Below are 20,000 nucleotides of genomic sequence, written 5' to 3'. Positions count from 1 at the left end.
ATAAATGTCTTTATTGCTAATATATGAATACACTAACAAACATATTAGGTTAGTGATTAGGTTGAGCTATTGAATAGTTGTCATATCAGATTATAATTTACCTTATTTATTAATGGATGCTTATGACATCATGTTTTGATTGTACATCTTTCTTCACAGTGGTGTGACTCACAGCATATAACATTAAACAATATTATTACATATTATTTTCATCCTAAGATTACTGTTGCATGCTTATATTTTCGCTCTCTTTTTCAGCCCGATGTTCGGCCTCTGTTACTCCTGACACTTTGGCAGGGCAGCCCTACACGGCATGTATTAAACTCAATGGTCTGTGAAATTCACAGTGAGCATTACAAAAGCAAAGTACAGGGAATGTGTTTAGGGGCAACACACTCAATCTGAGAACACTGCACTGATTAATTCTAAACATTTTTTTAAATCAAATTTCAAAATTAGCCTGACATCAATGTGTAAATTTCGATCATGGATAAAACCCATTCCTCAAACCAAACCACCCCATTTACAACACAATATCAGAGTGAAAGCCACTGTGTTTGTGTAGCATTTACTGATTTATTCTTCCTTACATTACTGCAATCACTCCACATAAAATTTTACTTCACAAACTTTTTCTGAAAAGTACTTGCTTTCTGTTTTTTATACTGCATGTCGTTACAAAGCCTCCATTTTACTGAATGTGATTAAGTTTAAAGTAACTGATTCTTGGGAATGAGCACGATGACGATGCTTTTCAATGGTTTCGAATAAAAGGATGTTGTTCCACTGTTGCTGAAAACCGATGAATAAAAAGGAATGATGTTCTTGACTAACCTTCATTTAATATGAAGAGGAGTCTTTTTGACAAGATGACCTGCAGTTCCAAGAAACCATTTGTCACTGAGAAAAATGAGAAAACTCCCAGCCAGGGAGAGCAGGGCATAGATCTTGGCTTAAGAATATGATGAGAGAACAGCAAGAAATATAAACCATGCACTTTTTTGAAAAATGTCAGCAGCTCTTCTAGAAGTCATTGTCAACTTAAAAAAATTAAATAAAAATGTCTTTGATAAAAGGAGGCCTCTCTGGCCTGTCCTGTCCTACAGTAGGAAGGGGTACTCCTGCAGGAAGGCTCTCAGTGTACCGGGCAGAGGGAGGTCACCGCGGGCGTCTGAGTGCTGGTTGATGGTGATACGGCAGAGATGCTGGAGGCTCGGGGTGGTCCTATACAGGGGCCGGGTGAGCTGAAGCTGCAGGGGCCTATCAGAGCCCTCCTCCTCCTGTGTGGGTGAGTCTGAGGGGTGTGGTCGGCTGCGACAGGCCAGGGCGTAGTGCTGCACCAGCTGCACTGCTCCACTGAAACGTTGGAGGCGGGGCCTGGCCATCGCCAGCGAGTCGAACCCAAACGTCCCTCCTGATGACTCGATGCGCAGGTGCGTGGGGCCCAGACTGGTCTGCACTGACAGGGTGAGCTGATAGCCCGGTCTGGAGCTGTCCCGCAGCAGGAAGGACCCCTCCCGGGCTCCGCCCAGCACCTCCTTGGCCTGAGCAGCTGTGATGGAGCCCCAATACCAGCCTGCAGGAAACGGGAGGGAATGGAGCTGGAGCACCTGCATTGTCTCTTTCTGTCACAACATGAAATAGGAAGATTTCTCTCATCACTCTATACTCTTTGGCATGACAGCTCTTTATCTGATCATTGACTTTGCAGCAAACCTCAGTGGTCTCACTTTAAACAATATGCATTAACCAATGGATAGGTCAGTGAGAACTCTCAAATGGCCTAGGGAATACAATTTAGTAATGTATGAATTTTCAAAGCCTTTTCCATTTTATATACAACTACGTTCTGTATATGTAAATACAGCAAAAATACAAATTCCAGATATGAAATATCTACAATTTAAATTTTTGTCCACTTGTATCCAGAGCTATTTGTGCATCTTACATTTACATCTATTCATTTGGCAGATGCTTTATCCAGTGACTTACAAGCGATCTTCACTAATGTTTACATTATTTTGTAAGCATTACTAATTAGCAGTGATATCAGATTGATGTCATAAACAGCATTTAAACTTCTCTCAGATGGTAGTACTTCTGAATAGAACATTATTATTATTTAAAGGCAATCAACACAAACAGCAAAGAAAGATACTGAACTTGAGTGACTGAACTGAAGCTTCTTCACTAATCTCTTTTACTTACTTAAAAAATTTGTCATTTTGTTCAGGGTTACAACTACTCTTTTTAACACAACTGCTTATTTTTCTACTGTCTGCATAGCAGCTTGTGCCGGAGGTTCAGTTGTCTTTCCTGAAAGACCACAGACGGCTGTTCTGCAGTGTATGCTGTGCAATATTATTTTTGGAGTAACAGATGTGATCTTGCTCCTCACTCACACAGATATAGATGGTTACAGGAATCAATCTTTTCTTTATTTGACCATGATGGCTAGTAAAGATACAACATTGCACTATCACCTCAAAACCTAAATTGAACATGATTCCATTTGGTTATAAATGAGTTTCAATCTTTTGATATGATCATTGTATGCATTCATGGGGAGAAGAATTTTAGCAGTATATGCATAGCTAAGTTACATTTTGAAGTGAAAAAGAGGTTTACCAATAAGAACATACAATAAGGGACATACAAAAATTGTTTGGATTTCTAATTAATCTTGATTACAGCAGTGATTAAACAAAACTTAACTTTCTTACTCTTGAAAAGCCTTATGTTATGTGGTCACATAATACAAGTTGCTGGTTGTCCATTTTGAAAATATTCATTCACATCTATATGAATTAATGTAAGAAAGCAATCATCAACTGAGAAGTAGAGTCCAAACATAATTTTGTATTATTTTATTAAAACAAGCAGCATCAATAAACTCCTCTAAAAATATTTATAAGGCTGTGTGAGAAAACATTTAATCACCTGTCGAGTAGTGTGAGCATGTTGTCTGAAGCAAACACACCTGCCCACACCTTTATTTGGAGTGAGAAACTGGGGCTGTACCACTGTAAGGCACAGGGCAGCTGGGCATATGCTTTGCTGTGGTTGGTATTTAATTAAAACAAAGGTGAGACCTTTGATAAGATCTTTGAATGAATGAGAATCACAAGCACACATCTTCTGAAGCTGATCCACACTCAGTACAGCAAAGTGTGCCTTACGGCCTCAGCACATCAGCTGCAGCAGGGACAGGCAGCCCTCACTGCAAACTCCTGTCCTCTTGAACTTTTTACCTCTTGCTTGCACTCAAAACTCACTTTTTGGGCTTTGTATATTTGTGGTCATTTAAATAAATTTTGTTGTTGGACCTCAAGATGAAATGAATGGAACATGTTGTTTTAAGCAACAAAAAGTAAATCTTACTTAAACTTGTTGCATAAAGTAGGCCTCAAAAGTTTTGGCATTTATTAAGCATACTCTGTGTTCACACTATTAAATCATTACAGAGACATATAATATCAATGTATCACATACATTGTGTTCATATGGATATTATGACCAAAACGTGACAGGCAGGTGCTACTGACCCGACTCTCGCAGGTGAGTCATGGCTCTCTCCAGGTGCAGCACATCTTCAGTGCTTCCCCCCCCTCGCAGACGCAGCCCTGTGCCCGCCACCCCCACAGGGCTGAGGGATTTCTCGGGGTTCAGAATCATGGGCGCCCCTGAGGATGTCCGTTTGTGACGGAAGCTGCTGGGCCTGTGTGCCCGCTCATCGGCCTCCCATACCTGTGAGGTGAACTGACTGTGCCCCAGAAAAACAGCACAATCTGAAAGCCAAGTTTACATGCACAGGGGCTACAGTGGTGGTGCAACCACTTTTTCTTTCAAACTTTTTTTTCTATTTTAATTGCTTAAAAGCTCAAAAAACAATCACCATGCCTCTGAAACTCAGAGGATGTTCAGCTCCGGGTGTGTTCAGCTCAGGATGTGTTCAGCTCGGGCTGCGTTCAGCTTAGGGGTGCCTTCAGCTTGGGCTGCATTCAGCTCCGGTTGTGTTTGGCTCGGAATGCGTTTATCTCGGAGTGTGTTCAGCTTGGGGTGCATTCAGCTCAGGGTGCGTTCAGCTCGGGTGTGTGATAAAAGCCATTCAGTGTGCCACCATTCCTGGAGAAATGAGGTGCCTGCAAGATGCAATCTGTCAGCAGGTTAACGCGGGTCTATGGGTGATGATCACTTCCTGTCTGAAAGAGGGCAGCCAATGTGATTACAGCAGTGAGGTACTGTCAACAGCCAATGAAAAACAAGGATAAAATGCAAAAGAGGAAGTGGGAAGCCATACATACAGCTGCTGATGACAAATTTATTAACATAATACTAAACTTCAGTTTAGTGACCCAGAATGCCCTTTATTTCCGGGCAGACGTTTACAAACCATGAAAGAATTTCATATTGGCTCATTTAATTTCTTAAAAAAAAAACTTTTCTTGGTGTGTGGATTCCAGTAAGAGAAATAAATACCTCAGAATGGGAGAATGGTGCCTTCATGTGTCCTGGAGTTATTACATATGCTTTAGAGCTTCATAGGGCAGAATCATTGACCTGCGGGTGGGACTGTCTTGATTCCTTAACTGCTGTCACCTTGACAGCACCATGTGATACACCTGCCTGACTCCTCCTGAGGCCGGAGTCCCCGGCTCTGTGCAGCGGTCGCTGGGAACGTGTATCGGGGTAACCTGCAGTGCCCTGGCTCCTGATCTGCATGCATCATAATATGTATTTTAACAAAAGAGGCTTAAATTTATAAAATACCTACTTGAGTGAACTTGCTCTGAAATTCACTGTACACACACCCCTGTGCAATACTGCTAAATGATTGTCTTACTGAACTCATATCAAACAGGTGTTCAGACACTCTGACTGCTTTTGTGTCCTGCTTTCTGGGATTTGCTATTTATATCAACATTTGTCTTCAGGATTTCTTTTCGTTATACATCCTGTAAATACATAATATAAATACGAACAATACGATTACCAGGCCAACTAAACCAATTTTAATAATTACATAACACTCTGGCAATGGAGCAAGACTCTATAGAACCTTTAACACGCAAACACAAACAGTAAGACCGCTTCTTAGGCGCCTTCTGCCAGTGTGTGATCACCATCTCCGCTTCAGAGCGGTATTATTGTGTTTTACCCTGACATCCTGTGTCACTTGTGCATCTAAGTTTGCAGCGTCTTAAGGGGCCAGGGTGGCACGAACATGTCCACAAATGGACACTAATCATTTTACTCTTCTAGAACGAAACAAACGTGAAACCCGGTCAGACTCTTGCACATTGACTACATGCAACTGATGTGAAGAGGTTGATTTTCATTGAATCACCCAAAGCTTTACCGTGTTTATGATTTAACAAATAAACAGACAACAAAGAGCAAGATTCAAAGCGGAAGTGCTTTTATACTAAACCCAGTTCAAAATCACCCCGGTAGCCTACAAAATTTATCTAAATGAGAACAATTGAATGAATATATAAATATAAATAATGAAACCATAATTTAAATTTGGGAAAAATATATTTTAAAGCACATACCGCTGTCCAGTCGAAATTCCATCATTATTAAAGCATTTGACACCTTACTTACGGGTCACCAATTAAATGCAAGCAGGGTCTTACAAGATAAGGTCTCATGCATTTTCAACTCTTAAAAAAAACAATAATGCTATAGTTATATAGCGAGATGTGGTTGTTAAGCAAAAACAGACTACTATCGATACCTAAAATCACTACACGTCATATTTCTTGCGGCTGTACTAAAACTGCACTTCGTTCATTTCAATATGAATATGACTCATTCATTCAGCTCAAATCTGTTCTAAAATTCCGTTTTCCGGACATGACCTACATAGTCAAACCCGTTTGGTCTTTCAAAGTGGAGCTCCTTGTCTCATCTAGAAATCGTGGTCTTGATTACGTAACCATTTCAAACCAAACACGGCACATACAAATTTTCAAAATGTACTGTTGAATTCCCTCTGTTAAATGGCGCATTGACTCTGGATTGTAACCGTTTATTACGCATAGGCTGTACTGGAGCTGTGCGTTACTGTAGGCGTTATTCACGGTTAAGCTTTAATAAGAACAGCAGGCGCTCACCTCCGTCTCCTCGCTGCCTCGGGTTTGCTGGGATGTCCGAAAAGCCCAACGGTCGACGTTCGTGTTAGAAAATGCTTCGTTTCTTTTTACTTTGTTATAACACCTTCATGTTAGTCTCGCTGCTACATTCCGTGGATAATAAAAGTGATCTGCCAGCCAAAATGAAGCGGATAATTAAAGAAAGGGCCAATAAACCATCTCCTCTTCGTTTGTTATGAACTGCTTCAAAAGCTTGTTATTATATTTCCCCTCAGAATAAATAGGCATCTCGCATTTTGAACACTTTCATAAAATCAATTCCACAGCTATCTCGTTCAGCATCGTTAAGCACCGCTTCTCCAGCTAACTGGCGTCAGAAACTCCTGAGCATCGCTAATTAGTAGTTTTCCCATCGCTTCTTATGCCGTATTTTCATCACAAGAAAAAAGAAGCCTATCAGATATCTAACTACATCCAGTAATAACACATATAAAACAAGACAGACGCTATTCATTCTGTCTCTTTAAGTCGGGCTCAGCAGCTCCGATTGGCCCGGACCATGTCCGGCGACCCGGCGGATCGCAGCGCACCTCTTTCCAGGAACATTCCCCGAAGGCGAACACGTGGGACGGGCTTTAGCCTGGCGCAGCTCCACAGACCCACTGATGATCGGGTCACAAAGTGCATTTTTTCGCTCCTGGTTGAGAGCGGAGAGCTATCTCCTCCCTCTCTGCAAGTAAGTACCTCTGTTTTACTCTGACTTTTTGTTTATTTGCTTGTTTCCATGTATTTTTCCATCATCAGGTGCGCTGTTACAACATCAAGAAAAGTGTAACGTTGTGCATAGATTTCAGTTTGACTGTTAGCTATCTCGGCAGCAATTACTTGACATTTAGCTGCGATTATTTTGACGCTGTAGTCAGCGTTAATGTATATCATTGGCTAATTTGGAAGAATACACGAAGTTCATTTTATGTGTTTGATGCAAAAACATTGAGCATGAAAGTGCCATGTGAGTTCATACAAAACGCTTGCAAACTTTAGACAATATATGCTCATTCACATAGTCAAAACTAAACGCTTTGAGCACATTACCCCATTATCTGGCTTCTCTCCATTTGCTACATATTAAATACCGGATGGTTTTTAAAATACTCTAACTCAGATTTAAGGCTTTAAATGGGCTTGCCCCTCCCTATTTTAAGGACCTTCTTCACCCATATCTTCCGCAGAGAGCCCTTCGCTCCCAAAATGCCGGGCTTCTCATCATTCCAAGAGTGGGCAAAACTACTGTAGGCAGTAGAGCCTTTTCCTACCAAGCCCCTCTCCTGTGGAACAGCTTACCCTAGATTCGGGGAACAGACTCTCTCTCCACCTTTAAGTCTAGGCTCAAAACATACCTATATAGTAAATCCTTCAGCTGAGGGACATGGCCTGGTGCTGGCATGGATCATAGAGTCTCTGGTGGACTAAGTGGTCATTGCTTTCATGGACTCTGTGCCATGATCTGGTGTTGACTGCCTTAGGGTCGCCCTCATGACTATGCCGGTTCCTTGCCTCCTGTCCCCTAGGTATGCTGCCATAATGTTAGCCTGCCGGGGTTTTTTCCTTGTTGCACACTGGCACCTTTTTCACTGCCCCTCCTCTCCTGCCTCTCTGTTCTACATCCCTGCCATTCTTATCATCCACTAACCACTGTTTTCTGTTTGCTTCCTATCCCTGCTCCGGGCTCCTGTCCGGAGCTGTAGCCCAAGCGTCTCATCCCGATTTCCAGTCCTGCTACCTCGCTGCCCTGCCCATCGAAGCCTACTGCGTTCCAAGAACCGGACATCCTAGGAGACATTCTTATAATCGCTCTGCTGTTAACTACTATTGTCTATCAATCGTAAATGTCTTAAATTACATTGTATAACTTGTCTTTAACTTTATCTGCCCAGTACCGGCCAGAAGCAGATGGGCTCCCCCTCTGAGCCCAGTTCTGCTCAAGGTTTCTTCCTGATAGGGAGTTTTTCCTTGCCACTGTTGCCTTAGGCTTGCTCTCAGGGGGTCTCAGGCCTGAGATCAATGTAAAGCTGCTTTGTGACAACAAATAAAAATGAATTGAATTGAATTGAATTGAATAGTCATGTTTCAATCAGAATGTGTGTGAATGTTTGGAGATGGGGAGGTGCGTCGTTGCTTTTGAGACAGTGCTTTCTGCAGGTGCAGTTACCCTGGGGAAGGCGAACGGAACACCTGGAAGACTGACACTCACAAAGAATACATAACACATAACACATGCAGGGTCAGTCACACTCAGTTGACCCTTTGATTTGATTTTCTTTAACCTCACATATTTCACTTACTCTGATTTAAAACATATTTGTCCAGTTGTACAATGACAGTGAAAGTATTGATTGGAAACAAACTGCCCCTCTCACCCATGCGCGTTCTGTTCTTTTTTTGGCTTGCAATCGGCACATTTGGATATGAAAGGTTGCTAATAATACGGTATTACGAAATGCTGTTAAAATTTCACTAAGTACTTGAACATAAGAACATATTATAACGAGAACAGGCCATTCGACCCAACTAAGCTTGCCATTACAATTAAAGAGAATCCAAAACTGCATCAAGTCTGGACTTGAACACAGCAAGGGTCTCTGTGTCAACTACATGACCTGGCAACCTATTCCATGTATTGATAACTCTTTGTGTAAAATAGAACTTCCTTACATCAGTATGGCACTTACTCTTCACTAGTTTCCATTTAGATCACCCCTAAGTCTCCTCTTGCTAAGTCTAAATAGGTTAGATAACTTGAGTCTTTCCTTGTAGCTTTTATATTTCATGCCAGGAACTAATTTAATTGCCCTTCTTTGAACTTTTTCAAGAGCCTCAATATCTTTCTTATAGTGCGGTGCCCAGAACTGCACACAAATATTCTGAGGTCAGACTAAAGCATTGTATAATTTCAATATAACCTCTTTAGATTTATAATCAATACTTTTGGCTGTATATCCCAACACCCTGTTGGCTATTTTTACTGCTACAGCACAATGCCTAGATCCTGTTGAGCTTGTCTCAGCTATTAATCCCAAGTCTTTTTCAAATTGAGCACATTCTAGTTTTTTCCACCCATGAAGTAGTCTTGTCTTCTGGTTCTTATTTCCCACATGCAAGACTTTACATTTAGCTAAATTGAATGTCATCTGCCAGGTATCTGCCCACTTTTGGATGCTGTTTCTTTCTGTATTACCTTAGTTGATTCTATACTGTTGGCTAGAACCCAACACCGATCCCTGCGGGACTCCACTTCATACAGGACCCTGCTCTGATACAATACCTCCATTTAGGGGTCTAGATCGAACTGGTGAGCATTGAGCAAATGGAAAGAAAAAAAGTTTTTTTTTTTCCTTGCCAGGACCCAGAGGCTTTCTCTAAACTGTAAGACATCTAATCAAGTGACGGCCATACAGATGTGTGGTATGTGGACGTTTGTCGCCACAGAACCACTAATGAATTTGTGGCAATGGCTCACACTGCCCCCGTGTGTAAATTCAAGAACTCGCTCGTGCAATCACACGTTTCATTTTCTAAGAACAAAGCACCCGTTTAAAGTATACAATTCTTGCATTCGACAAATTTGTTAAAATTACGCCCAAGATGAAATACGATCATTTTCGATTAAACGAACTATTTTCGTTAAAATGCCTATAACAGATGTATTTCATAACTATCAAATATCAACATGTAACATTCATGATTGGTAGCAGTGGTTCACACGTGGAGACATAGGCTACATGTTATCAGAGAAAGTACTGCTGCTTTTCTGTCGACAAATTAAACGCGTGAAAAAATGTCTTTAGCCATCACTCCAGTATCCTCCAGTTTGTGTAAGATATCGCTATAAAAGGGGGAATACTGTGAACGACTTCCAAGTGTCCCTTTCGCAATGAGAAGACTGGCATTTTGGGTTATGTGCCCGTCAAGTGAGCTCTAATTATACAGTCATATAGCTGATAACATTCGTTCCATCTTTCGGGGGTCTGCAGCGTCCCGTGTCAAAAGTCACTCTACAGCAAACACGAGGGCAATGCCATTGGCATCAGCTATAAAGCTCCCCGGAATGTTATTTAAAAAGCGGGCTGCTGGCTGTCTGCGGTAAATCAGCCGTGAACCATCATTCCTCGCCAGCTCCGACAGATTGTAAACTCGCTGGAGGAATTTTGCACGACTCCTGCGGCACTTTTGAGAATATAACATATCCCATGATCCCCATTGACTCCTGCGCTCTTGCTACGTAACCTGCGCTATAAGCGTAGATCAGCACTGCCTTGCTGCGTGCGCTAACTCTCATTCTCGAAGGAAAGTAGGTAAAATATTTCTGGCTGCTCCATGTCGCATGTCGAGCTTTACGCGATTTGCGCAATGTTCGTATTAATGGCGTCTGTGCTGTAGATGCGCTGGGCTTTGGTAAAATGAAGCGAAGGAGAGGTTATTGATATTTAGAAAACGCCGGCGTTTCCTTTAGTGGACTGTACGTCGTGGGCAGCGGCGTTTCCAGTAGGTTCGGGTTCAGATCCCCGAAATGATGAAGCTGAAGTCGAACCAGACCCGGACGTACGATGGGGACGGATACAAGCAGCGGGCCGCCTGCCTGTGCTTCAAGAGCGAGAGGGAGGAGGAGGTGACGCCGGGGATGCGGGGGGTTAGAGACAGAATCGGGCCGGGGTCGGTGTAAAACCAGAAAGATGGGATTTCTGGTTATGTGTCTGCTAATCATGTAGCTAATAGAGGCGCAAAAGGAGGAGTGATTTGTAGGATTAAAAGAAGTGTGAGGAATTGTTTGGGAGGGTAGAAATCTCGGTCCCTTACCGCCAGCAAGGGTAGAGATTGCAGGGTACTTAGATAAACAATGAGCACAAGCGAGCCAGAACTAATAACCTCAATTAACCAACGAGACAATGCTAACTACATGCTGTAGGGTACGTTAAAATTGTTAGCAGGCTGCGTAGCAGCCGCTAGCAGCTGTTTGGCCGCAGCTAAGTAGGATTAGCTTTACTCGTGTCTTAGCCGGCTAGCTAACTGCATTTCGGGTACCTGGTTAGCTTGCTAATGTTAACCAGGTCTTTACAAAGCTGGCTAACTCGCCAGGATAGGGGTCTGTATCTCTAAATGCTCTGCGACCAGACTAACTGGCTAACAGTAATTAGCTAGCAGCGGTTCTCCTAGCCATAAGTGGAAATGGCTTGCCACTTAGTGAAGAGTTCTTGTCTTAAAAGGTACATCCTATGCAAGAAGATAGCCCCAACTAACTAACTACATTAACAATGCTGTTATTATCCATTATCTATATCACAAAAACAGCTGGTCCGCTATTATGACACAGGTGACAGGTTTACACTCGGCTAGCCAGGCTAACGGCTAGCTTGGATTCCGGACCAAACCGAAGTGCGTCAGTGTTGAAAGGAAGGTCAGGTGCTGTATGTGCATGATTCTTTAGCCATGTTGAACCAAACTTATTTTGTTGCCCTTTTAACCGATTGAATGAGTGCACTGAGTATGAAAGTAATGATAAGTGACTCAGAGTTATGGGATACATACGATTTCCTCCGTGTACAAGGAGCTTTATCCTCGTTTTGTTTGGGATACGATGCGGGTTTTTTTTATTATGATGAATCCCGTTCGGATTCGTAAAACAATGAATCCTCTGTTCCTTAAGTAGAACTCACACTCATCTTCCAATGCTCAGCTTGTGATCGGAGCGGGGACTGTTCCCCAAGACCATATCGGTACTTAGTCTGAAACATGTTAAATGCAGCTGGCTGTTGAATGGGGTTTGGAATTAATGTCGCCTCTCTAGAAAATTTTTAGGATTAGAGTTCTTTCTTTTCCTCTTTTTGTCTGTTGTGCACAGAAGTTTGTGTTGCGTTCGACTTGCTTAACCATTGAGTGTCCCTTATGAAAGCCAGCATGCAGTACTGTACACATTTAAATGTCTATGAAAACAAGAGCTGTGGTCTGCATCATAGAAAATGAAAGAAGAGAAATATCTAATAAACATTCTGTGCAAGGTCAAAAGAATACATCTAACTACATCGCACAGCCAGTAGTTCAAATTCAGCTACATGTAATAATGGGCCCTACGTCAGAGGTTCAGTTTAGAGGACAAAGGTAGAGGTTTTTTTTTTTTGCATCTCTAAACCACACTGATACTGTCAGAAGCGGGGTGAGAAGCAGCCAGAGAAAGCCTGCAGGCCAGTTCCAGGCTGTCTTTAAGGCACTATGGTTTAGTTGATAACTCCAGAAGAACTGAATAAAGTAACATTATCTGCTGATTTAAATACAGTAGTGCGTCCAAGAAGAAGGTATGAAAGTAATGCTAAGTGACTCATTTTCCTGGGGTTTGATGTGTTGAAGGACAGCTGTAAGGCTGAGTGCTGGATGGATGTGTCCTTCTGCAGGTGCTGCTGGTGAGCAGTAGCAGACACCCTGATAAGTGGATCGTACCGGGCGGAGGGATGGAACCGGAGGAGGAGCCCAGCGTGGCAGCGGTGCGGGAGGTCTGTGAGGAGGTAGGCCGGCTCATTCACACTCAGCTGCGGTGCGGGAGGTCTGTGAGGAGGTAGGCTGGCTCATTCACACTCAGCTGCGGTGCAGGAGGTCTGTGAGGAGGTAGGCCGGCTCATTCACACTCAGCTGCGGTGCGGGAGGTCTGTGAGGAGGTAGGCCGGCTCATTCACACTCAGTAGGCATTTTTGTGGAGTGCACTAATGCCCAACTTTGCATTTGAATGTTTTCAGTTTTTTCTTGTCAGTTTGCTTTTAAAGACAGCACTGAGAGAAACTGGCAGCCTATGAAAACCAACAAGAAATATTTGTAGTGCTACCCTGAATGCTTTTAAAATATTTTCTTTACTCTTTTTAGGTTAAGAGAATAAATGAGACGCATTGCCTTTTCCGGGGGGCTCAGCGTGTGGGCTCTCTCTCCAGAGCGCTGATGGATGCAGGATGCCCTGATGCAGGATGAACAGCATAGCAGTGTTGTTTTAGTCGGAAAGCGATCCTCCAGGCTGCAGGGGGTGGAGGCGGTGTCATTTATTCAGCTGGTCAGTGTGATGTCAGATAAGGCCAGCCAGCTTGTTCAGTCCTGGGGTGCAGGGTGGGGGTTGGAACTCTTCTGGAGTTCTTCCTGTCTGTAACTCCCGAACAGAATGCCTTCTTGCGGGGGCAATAAGCCCTGCGGGGGCAGTAAGAGTTGAGTTCAAGTGGTGCTGACCACTCCAAACGTCCATGGACGCCTCCTCTGGGTTATGTGCGCGTTTTGGGGTGGGTGCAGGAGTTGTGTGTGTGTGTGTGTGTCCCCTCAGAGACTGCGGAGCGTGCGCCCAGCAGGTCCCCAGTGAGTCCAGCACACCATGAGGAGGCGTCGCCTGGTGTCGGGTTACACCGCAGGGTGCGAGTCACAGAAGGGGCGCTAAACCCATAGTAACCGCTGCCCTTTTCCTCTGAGCACTGGCTGCGCCCCAGAAAGCCATGACTCAGCACTCAGCCGGAGAGCTAACGCTCAGCCGGAGGGCTGACACACAACCGGAGAGCTAACGCTCAGCCGGAGAGCTACCCCTCAGGCCTGAATTCAGCGCTCAGCCGGAGAGATAACACTCAGCTCTCAACTTAGCTCTCCGCCTATGTGCCGAATTCAGGCCTGAGCGTTAGCTCTCCGGCTGTGCGCCGAGTTCAGGCCTGAGCATTAGCTCTCCGGCTATGTGCCGAATTCAGGCTTGAGCGCTAGCTCTCCGGCTATGTGCCGAGTTCAGGCCTGAGCGTTAGCTCTCTGGCTATGTGCCGAATTCAGGCCTGAGTGTTATCTCTGAATATCTGAATATATCTGAACTTGGCGCACAGCCGGAGAGATAACGCTCAGGCCTGAAATTGGCGCACAGCCGGAGAGCTAACACTCAGGCCTGAACTCAGCACATAGCCGGAGAGCTAACGCTCAAGCCTGAATTCGGCACATAGCCGGAGAGCTAATGCTCAGGCCTGAACTCGGCGCACAGCCGGAGAGCTAACGCTCAGGCCTGAATTCGGCACATAGGCGGAGAGCTAATGCTCAGGCCTGAACTCGGCACATAGCTGGAGAGCTAACGCTCAGGCCTGAATTCAACGCTCAGCCGGAGAGCTAACGCTCAGGCCTGAACTCAGCACATAGCCGGAGAGCTAATGCTCAGGCCTGAATTCGGCACATAGCCGGAGAACTAATGCTCAGGCCTGAACTCAGCACATAGCTGGAGAGCTAACGCTCAGGCCTGAATTCAACGCTCAGCCAGAGAGCTAACGCTCAGGCCTGAACTCAGCACATAGCCGGAGAGCTAACGCTCAGGCCTGAATTCAGCGCTCAGCCAGGGAGCTAACGCTCAGACCTGAACTCAGCGCACAGCCGTAGAGCTAACGCTCAGCCAGAGAGCTGACGCACAACCGGAGAGCTACCCCTCAGGGACTGGCACCAGTCAGGGAGGGGTGTGTGCCCCTGTGTTGGGGGGTGTGCGCCTGTGTTGGGGGTGTGCCCCTGTGTTGGGGCTGTGCGCGCCTGTGTTGGGGCTGTGCATGCCTGTGTTGGGGCTGTGCGCGCCTGTGTTGGGGCTGTGCGCGCCTGTGTTGGGGGTGTGCAAAAATACGTATTCATAATATGTTTACTAAAAATGCTGACACAGTTTTCCCTGTTGTGAATGGTAACAGGTACGCAGCGGTGATCGGGGGGAACAGAGCTTGAGGTTGTGGGGTGTGTGCAGTAATCAGCTGCTCACTCTGCTTCACCATGTTTTTCCTGGGGCACCCGGCACCCGCTGGGTCCGGAAGGTTCTCCTGCACCATTGCTGCTCCTTCATCTGAATCACTTTAATGCTACTGCAGGGAAGAGGAGTGGAGAGAGGCGTCAGGGGTCAGGGGTCAGGGGTCAGACCTGAGACTGGCATTTTGGGGTGCACCATTACAGTCTCTAAAGCCCGGAAATGTCTGACTCTCTCAGCTCTTGCCTTCGCTGCATCAGGTAGCAGGACTGAATGAAAGCAGCTTGTTGGTGCCCTAACCACGGTCAGGCACGGAGAGACCCGCGTCACTCATGGACCTGATAAAGGTGTAATATGGTGCATTGACCCTTCACTCCAAACACTGCATACAGCAGCTGCACTGCCTCCATCCCATAACCCTGCACTGAAGGGCACTGGAGGTCACAACCGAAGAAGACCAGGAAGTGACCAGCTGTCAGCCCCTGTATCACTGGTGTGGTGATGTCTGCCGTTTGGATGTCATTTCTGTATGTCTTGAGTCTGTGAGCCGTGGTGCCATAGAGACCAGCTGAACTCTGATCTCATTTCTGTAACATGGAGCAGATAACAGAGGTGCGACCCCCCACTCCCTGTCTGGGCATTATTCCCTCACAGCAGCATGCTGGAGAGAGAGAGGTGTGGAAGGGAGGAGCTGATTGGTCCAGGCCTTGTGATGGACAGTGGGTGGGTGTGGCCTACAGATAAGAGTGCAGTGGAACTCTCTTTTCCAAGAAGCGGTTTTGGCCGATGGGCTCCGTGTAGCAGGTACAGGTGAAAGGTTAAGCCTGGAGGCTGTTGTCCTTCATGTCAGCACCTTCAGTGGCCTGATGAGCTGCAATATGCTCTGCCAGGGCTGCTGTGCTCAGCGGCTGTGGGTCTGGCTCAGAGATGTGTTTGCAGTCTGCCGTACGCTGTGCTGTCATTTTCCATTGCGCTACGTCTGTGTGGCCTGCAGAGGGCGATGCTCGGATGCACAGTGCAGACAACACGGCTTCGCAAACAGACCCCTCCCCTGCTGGTGTTGAGTCAGGCCGCCACACTGACCGTTTCACGCCACACTGACCGTTTCCCGCCACACTGACCGTTTCCCGCCACATTGACCGTTTCACGCCACTTTGCCAGGGAGAGGCCAGCAAACACACTGCAGTCTGTTCCTAGAAACAAGCACAGAGATATGTAGCACTCCCTCTGGGAGGCAGCAGGGGCATCTGATTGGTCAGGGGTTTGTGTGGGGCTTTTTTTAAGCAATGTTTTCTTTTTCTCTCTTTCAACAGGCAGGTGTGAAGGGGACACTAGGGCGGCTTGTGGGGATTTTTGAGGTGAGGTATTTTCCCCCACAGTACTGCTGTGTATGATTCCTGTGTGATTGCTGTGCTGATGGGATTGCTGTCTCACTCTGTGTGTGAGAAGGAGGAAGTTCTGGCAACACTTCTCACACTGACACACCGCCGGTGCAGACGCTCTCACACTGACACACAGCCGGTGCAGACGCTCTCATACTGACACACAGCCGGTGCAGACGCTCTCATATTGACACACAGCCGGTGCAGACGCTCTCACACTGACACACAGCTGGTGCAGACGCTCTCACACTGACACACAGCCAGTGCAGACGCTCTCACACTGACACACAGCCAGTACAGACGCTCTCCTGATTCCAAAGCACTAAAACAATCCCAGGCATTTCAGGTGCTCAGAGGTCAAAGGTCTGGGACATCAGTAGGGAATATCTGCTGCTGGCATTTATCTGCTGCAGTCGCAGGTCTTTGAAGTCTCTTGTTCGCTGTGTTTGTGGACATTAATGAAGCTGTATTCATGATGTTTCCTTCTAAAAATCCAGACATGGCTCAGTGGTATTACATTAAATGAGGCTGTTCTTTCTCACTGGAAATGGACTCTTCACTGTTCTCTCCATCTTTGCTCCCCTGCAGAACCGAGACAGGAAACACCGGACATATGTCTACGTTCTTATTGTCACAGAGGTCCTGGAAGACTGGGAGGACTCGGTTAATATTGGTGAGTGCTTCAGTGTCCATACAGGAGCGGAGTTTGCTTGGAAGCAGGGTTTATCCTGTCTCTCTTCCAGAAAACTTTTACATTTATGTTAGTGATCCAGTGCTCCTCGATAATTCATGAAATTATGATCATTCTGAAAACTCAGGGGAAGTTGTCAAATATCTGTCTTTCAGTCATGGAAGATTGGCCAAGTCCCTTTCTAATGAATTTGTTAACTTGATATTTACTATATGTAAGTCTAACAGTGTTAGCATGGTGGTATTACTAACAATGCCTATATGATTGGGCTGCACATTATGTCCACAGTCAAACATCACTGCTTAATAGTTACCAAGATCTTCTACAAATGTGTGTTCCTGCACACAAAATATGTTGAAATTGTCTCAAAGTATTTCCCCCTCAGTTGCATCTTCAAAGTATACCAGTTTCACAAAAGGTTTACCATTACAGCATTTCAAATAACCCCTGTAAGTCATATATTTATCCTTTTTTTATTTTTGCTCAGGCTAGTAAAATTCTGGTGATGATTATTGGTGGCAGAATGAGGCTTAGTGAAATGGAGCTGTCCTTCTGTATCAGCCAGGTCCCGGTGGAGAGCCCAGCGTGTCACACGGTACTGGCTGGCAGGAAGGGGGAAAGTGTGCTGTCAGCCAGAGTTTTACTCTTGGCATCATAGCCCGATTATGAGATGTAAAAGTTAAATCCACCAAATGAGTGAAAGCACCAAATACGGTGAAAGTAACTGGTCTGCTGCTGCTGCTTTATGCCGTATGGAGTCTTTCAGAGCAGCTTCCCCAGTGTCCACTCTGCTGAGCTCTCCCATGGAGGCGGAGCTCTGGGAAATTTAATGCAAAAACCTGATTTCCCAGCTGAAGTACATCACCCCACTGACCATCTTACAATCCAAACACAGGCTCAGTTACGAAAGCTGTGCCGTACACAGGCCAAATCGCAGCTGTGTTTGGGGGACTCTCTGTAGTTCTCTCAGAAATTTGATCATAACAGTCTTAGGATAAAAGAAATGCTGGGAAAAGAATGGAATTTACATCACTATAAAGAGCTGCTTAACCCAGCCATCCTGTGCAGCAGACTCTCTTACCCAGAGATACAGGCCATCCGCACTCATCTGCTCACACGATAACGTTTCAGGAGCGAGCTTCGGCAGATGTGTGGAGCTCAGATGCCTCCTTTCCCCTTTCAGCCAGGATCGATGGTGTGATGTGCGCCTCACAGTTTCCACATTTCTTAGCTCTGCACTGAGCGTGGTGTGTTTGTCCTCTTCATTTAACTGATCAATTCAATTAAATGCCACAGTACTCTGAGCTATGGGCATTATAACTGCAAAGCTGAAGCTCAGTGAGTTCATGTTGATTAACATTGTTCGTTGGTATGTTTATTAATATGGTTACATTTTATTTTATATCTGCTGGCTTACACTGCCGTCAGATGATCTACCTCAACAAGCCTGTTATGCAGTAGCTGCGCAGCTGCGAAGTGCATGTTACCTTACCTACCCCCCCCCCAGCTCAGCTCAGCTTGGTGTGAGTGCTGTCCAAACCTGCACAAAACCACACCTACATGCACTGGATGATGAAACATTTTCCTTTATTTTGGCCAATAGGGCAACATGAAAACCATCAGAGTCTTGTAATTCATGTAACTGTGTTTCCCAACTGAAGACCAGCACTCTCTAAAAAGGTTTCTGTTAAGACCGCAGTGTGTCAGGTGACAGGTCACACTGTGCTGCTCTTACAGTGCAGGCCACTGGCAGCCTGTGGTCTGCATGCAGAAACCGGGAGTCTGCAGGGCTGCAGTCATTTTCCTCTCCCTCCAAATCCCATCAGCTCAGTTCCTTTATTTCAGAGTCAGTTCAGTTCTCAAAAAATAAAATTTCTACATTTTCTCTCTACAATTCTCTCTACATTAATCTAATGTACTTAATCTCATGTTGACTCTTCATTGTAAAACTTAAAAAGGTAACATATAGCAATGTCTGTTGTATAAAATGTATAAGTTATTTGATCATTGTAGTTTACCATTTTTAGATGTTATTTTGATAGAAAAATAAGGTTAGTTTGAAATCATTTTCTGTCATGTGGAAGTCACTGTTTCTCTTCTGTTGCCCTCTTTCACACCAGTCTATACTCAGAGTTTTACTTTCTAAGGCCAATCGAGTTGCAGTGCTTAGGCCTACAGCAATCAGTACAGATGCAGTGTTAATCTTCTGGATCATTACATCTGCTGAGCTTCAGATCTCTAAATGTAGCATTGGATAAGCTGCAGTGTTCTACACTCTTTGCCTGCAGTACTAAACAGCCTCCCAGCTGTTTAGCAAATATTTTTTCAAGCACACACCTTGCAAGCATCATGCATATTTATACAACATATATAACACTACAAAAAATGAACTGATGCGTTTTGATATTAAAAGTTCCACTGTTTTCCAGGAGTCTCTCTGCCTCCTTTTCCAGGGGTCAGGGAATAATTTTCCATTTTTCCAGTTCCACTTTCTGTATTGCTTTTTTTTTTCTCTCTCTGGGAAATTCACACTTTCTGAGGGAATTCATGAATTTAAATTGGAAGTTAACCTTGTATAAACTTTGGCCACTCAAGCACTTTGTCCTTCACTTTGAGTGACAGATTTCAGTAAGTAATGCTGTTGAATCCTTACACAGTTATTCATTGTTGTGACAGCTGAGTGTCTGTGTGCAGGAATAGAAGAAAAGTTAATACTTGCTTAAATCCATTGCTCACAGTAAAGAACAGCCACCATGGAGGGTGCATTTAGTAACCCCTCTAGGCGTCATCAGACTCACATTTTGGTTGCAAATTGTGCCCATTTTGGTGGTGATTTGATGTTTTGTCTGGAGGCTGAATTGAGATGCAGCAGAGCGTGTCGGTTTTTGTTTTGACAGGCCGGAAAAGGGAATGGTTTAAAATAGACGATGCCATAAAAGTCCTGGAGTGTCACAAGCCCGTGCAGGCCACCTACTTCCATGCGCTGCAGCAGGGCTGTTTGAGCAGCAACGGGACCCCCCTGGTGGCCGCCATCGCCGACGACCTCTCCCCCACCTACAGCA

General features: G+C 45.0%; 2 protein-coding genes across 5 annotated transcripts in view; one reads left to right on the top strand and one right to left on the bottom strand.

Moving 5' to 3' along the window:
- Positions 1 to 1,100: 1,100 nt before the first annotated feature.
- On the bottom strand, positions 1,101 to 3,675 carry LOC118779656 (suppressor of cytokine signaling 2-like). Its single transcript, XM_036531834.1, has 2 exons — positions 3,546 to 3,675; positions 1,101 to 1,576 (listed from the first exon to the last, which is right to left on the bottom strand). The coding sequence occupies exons 1-2, from the start codon at positions 3,673 to 3,675 to the stop codon at positions 1,101 to 1,103; spliced, it is 606 nt and encodes a 201-aa protein (XP_036387727.1).
- A 6,840-nt stretch (positions 3,676 to 10,515) lies between these two features.
- The window catches only part of LOC118778767 (diphosphoinositol polyphosphate phosphohydrolase 1-like), an 11,116-nt gene continuing 1,631 nt past the window's right edge, over positions 10,516 to 20,000 (top strand). Inside the window, exons 1-5 of one of the 4 annotated variants that reach the window (XM_036530472.1) lie at positions 10,516 to 10,767; positions 12,545 to 12,643; positions 16,179 to 16,223; positions 16,836 to 16,920; positions 19,836 to 20,000. The exon at positions 19,836 to 20,000 is cut by the window's right edge and continues 1,631 nt beyond it. In XM_036530472.1, coding sequence (XP_036386365.1) covers positions 10,669 to 10,767; positions 12,545 to 12,643; positions 16,179 to 16,223; positions 16,836 to 16,920; positions 19,836 to 20,000 — 493 coding nt within the window. In that variant the 5' untranslated portion in view covers positions 10,516 to 10,668. Of the gene's footprint in view, positions 10,768 to 12,544; positions 13,189 to 16,178; positions 16,224 to 16,835; positions 16,921 to 19,835 lie in introns of those variants that run through there. The other 3 variants (XM_036530471.1, XM_036530474.1, XM_036530473.1) reach the window with 3 other exon arrangements.

Source organism: Megalops cyprinoides, chromosome 6 (assembly GCF_013368585.1).
Source record: "Megalops cyprinoides isolate fMegCyp1 chromosome 6, fMegCyp1.pri, whole genome shotgun sequence".
NCBI classification, from domain to species: domain Eukaryota; kingdom Metazoa; phylum Chordata; class Actinopteri; order Elopiformes; family Megalopidae; genus Megalops; species Megalops cyprinoides.
The sequence above is the reverse complement of the archived record's forward strand: the minus strand, read 5'-3'. Positions and strand labels throughout refer to the sequence as shown.

Coding starts and splice junctions, on each gene's coding strand:
- LOC118779656 (XM_036531834.1), bottom strand. CDS start 3,675: ATGATTCTGAACCCCGAGAAATCCCTCAGCCCTGTGGGGGTGGCGGGC. Junction 1,577..3,545: donor GACTCACCTGCGAGAGTCGG/GTCAGTAGCACC, acceptor CGTTTCCTGCAG/GCTGGTATTGGGGCTCCATC.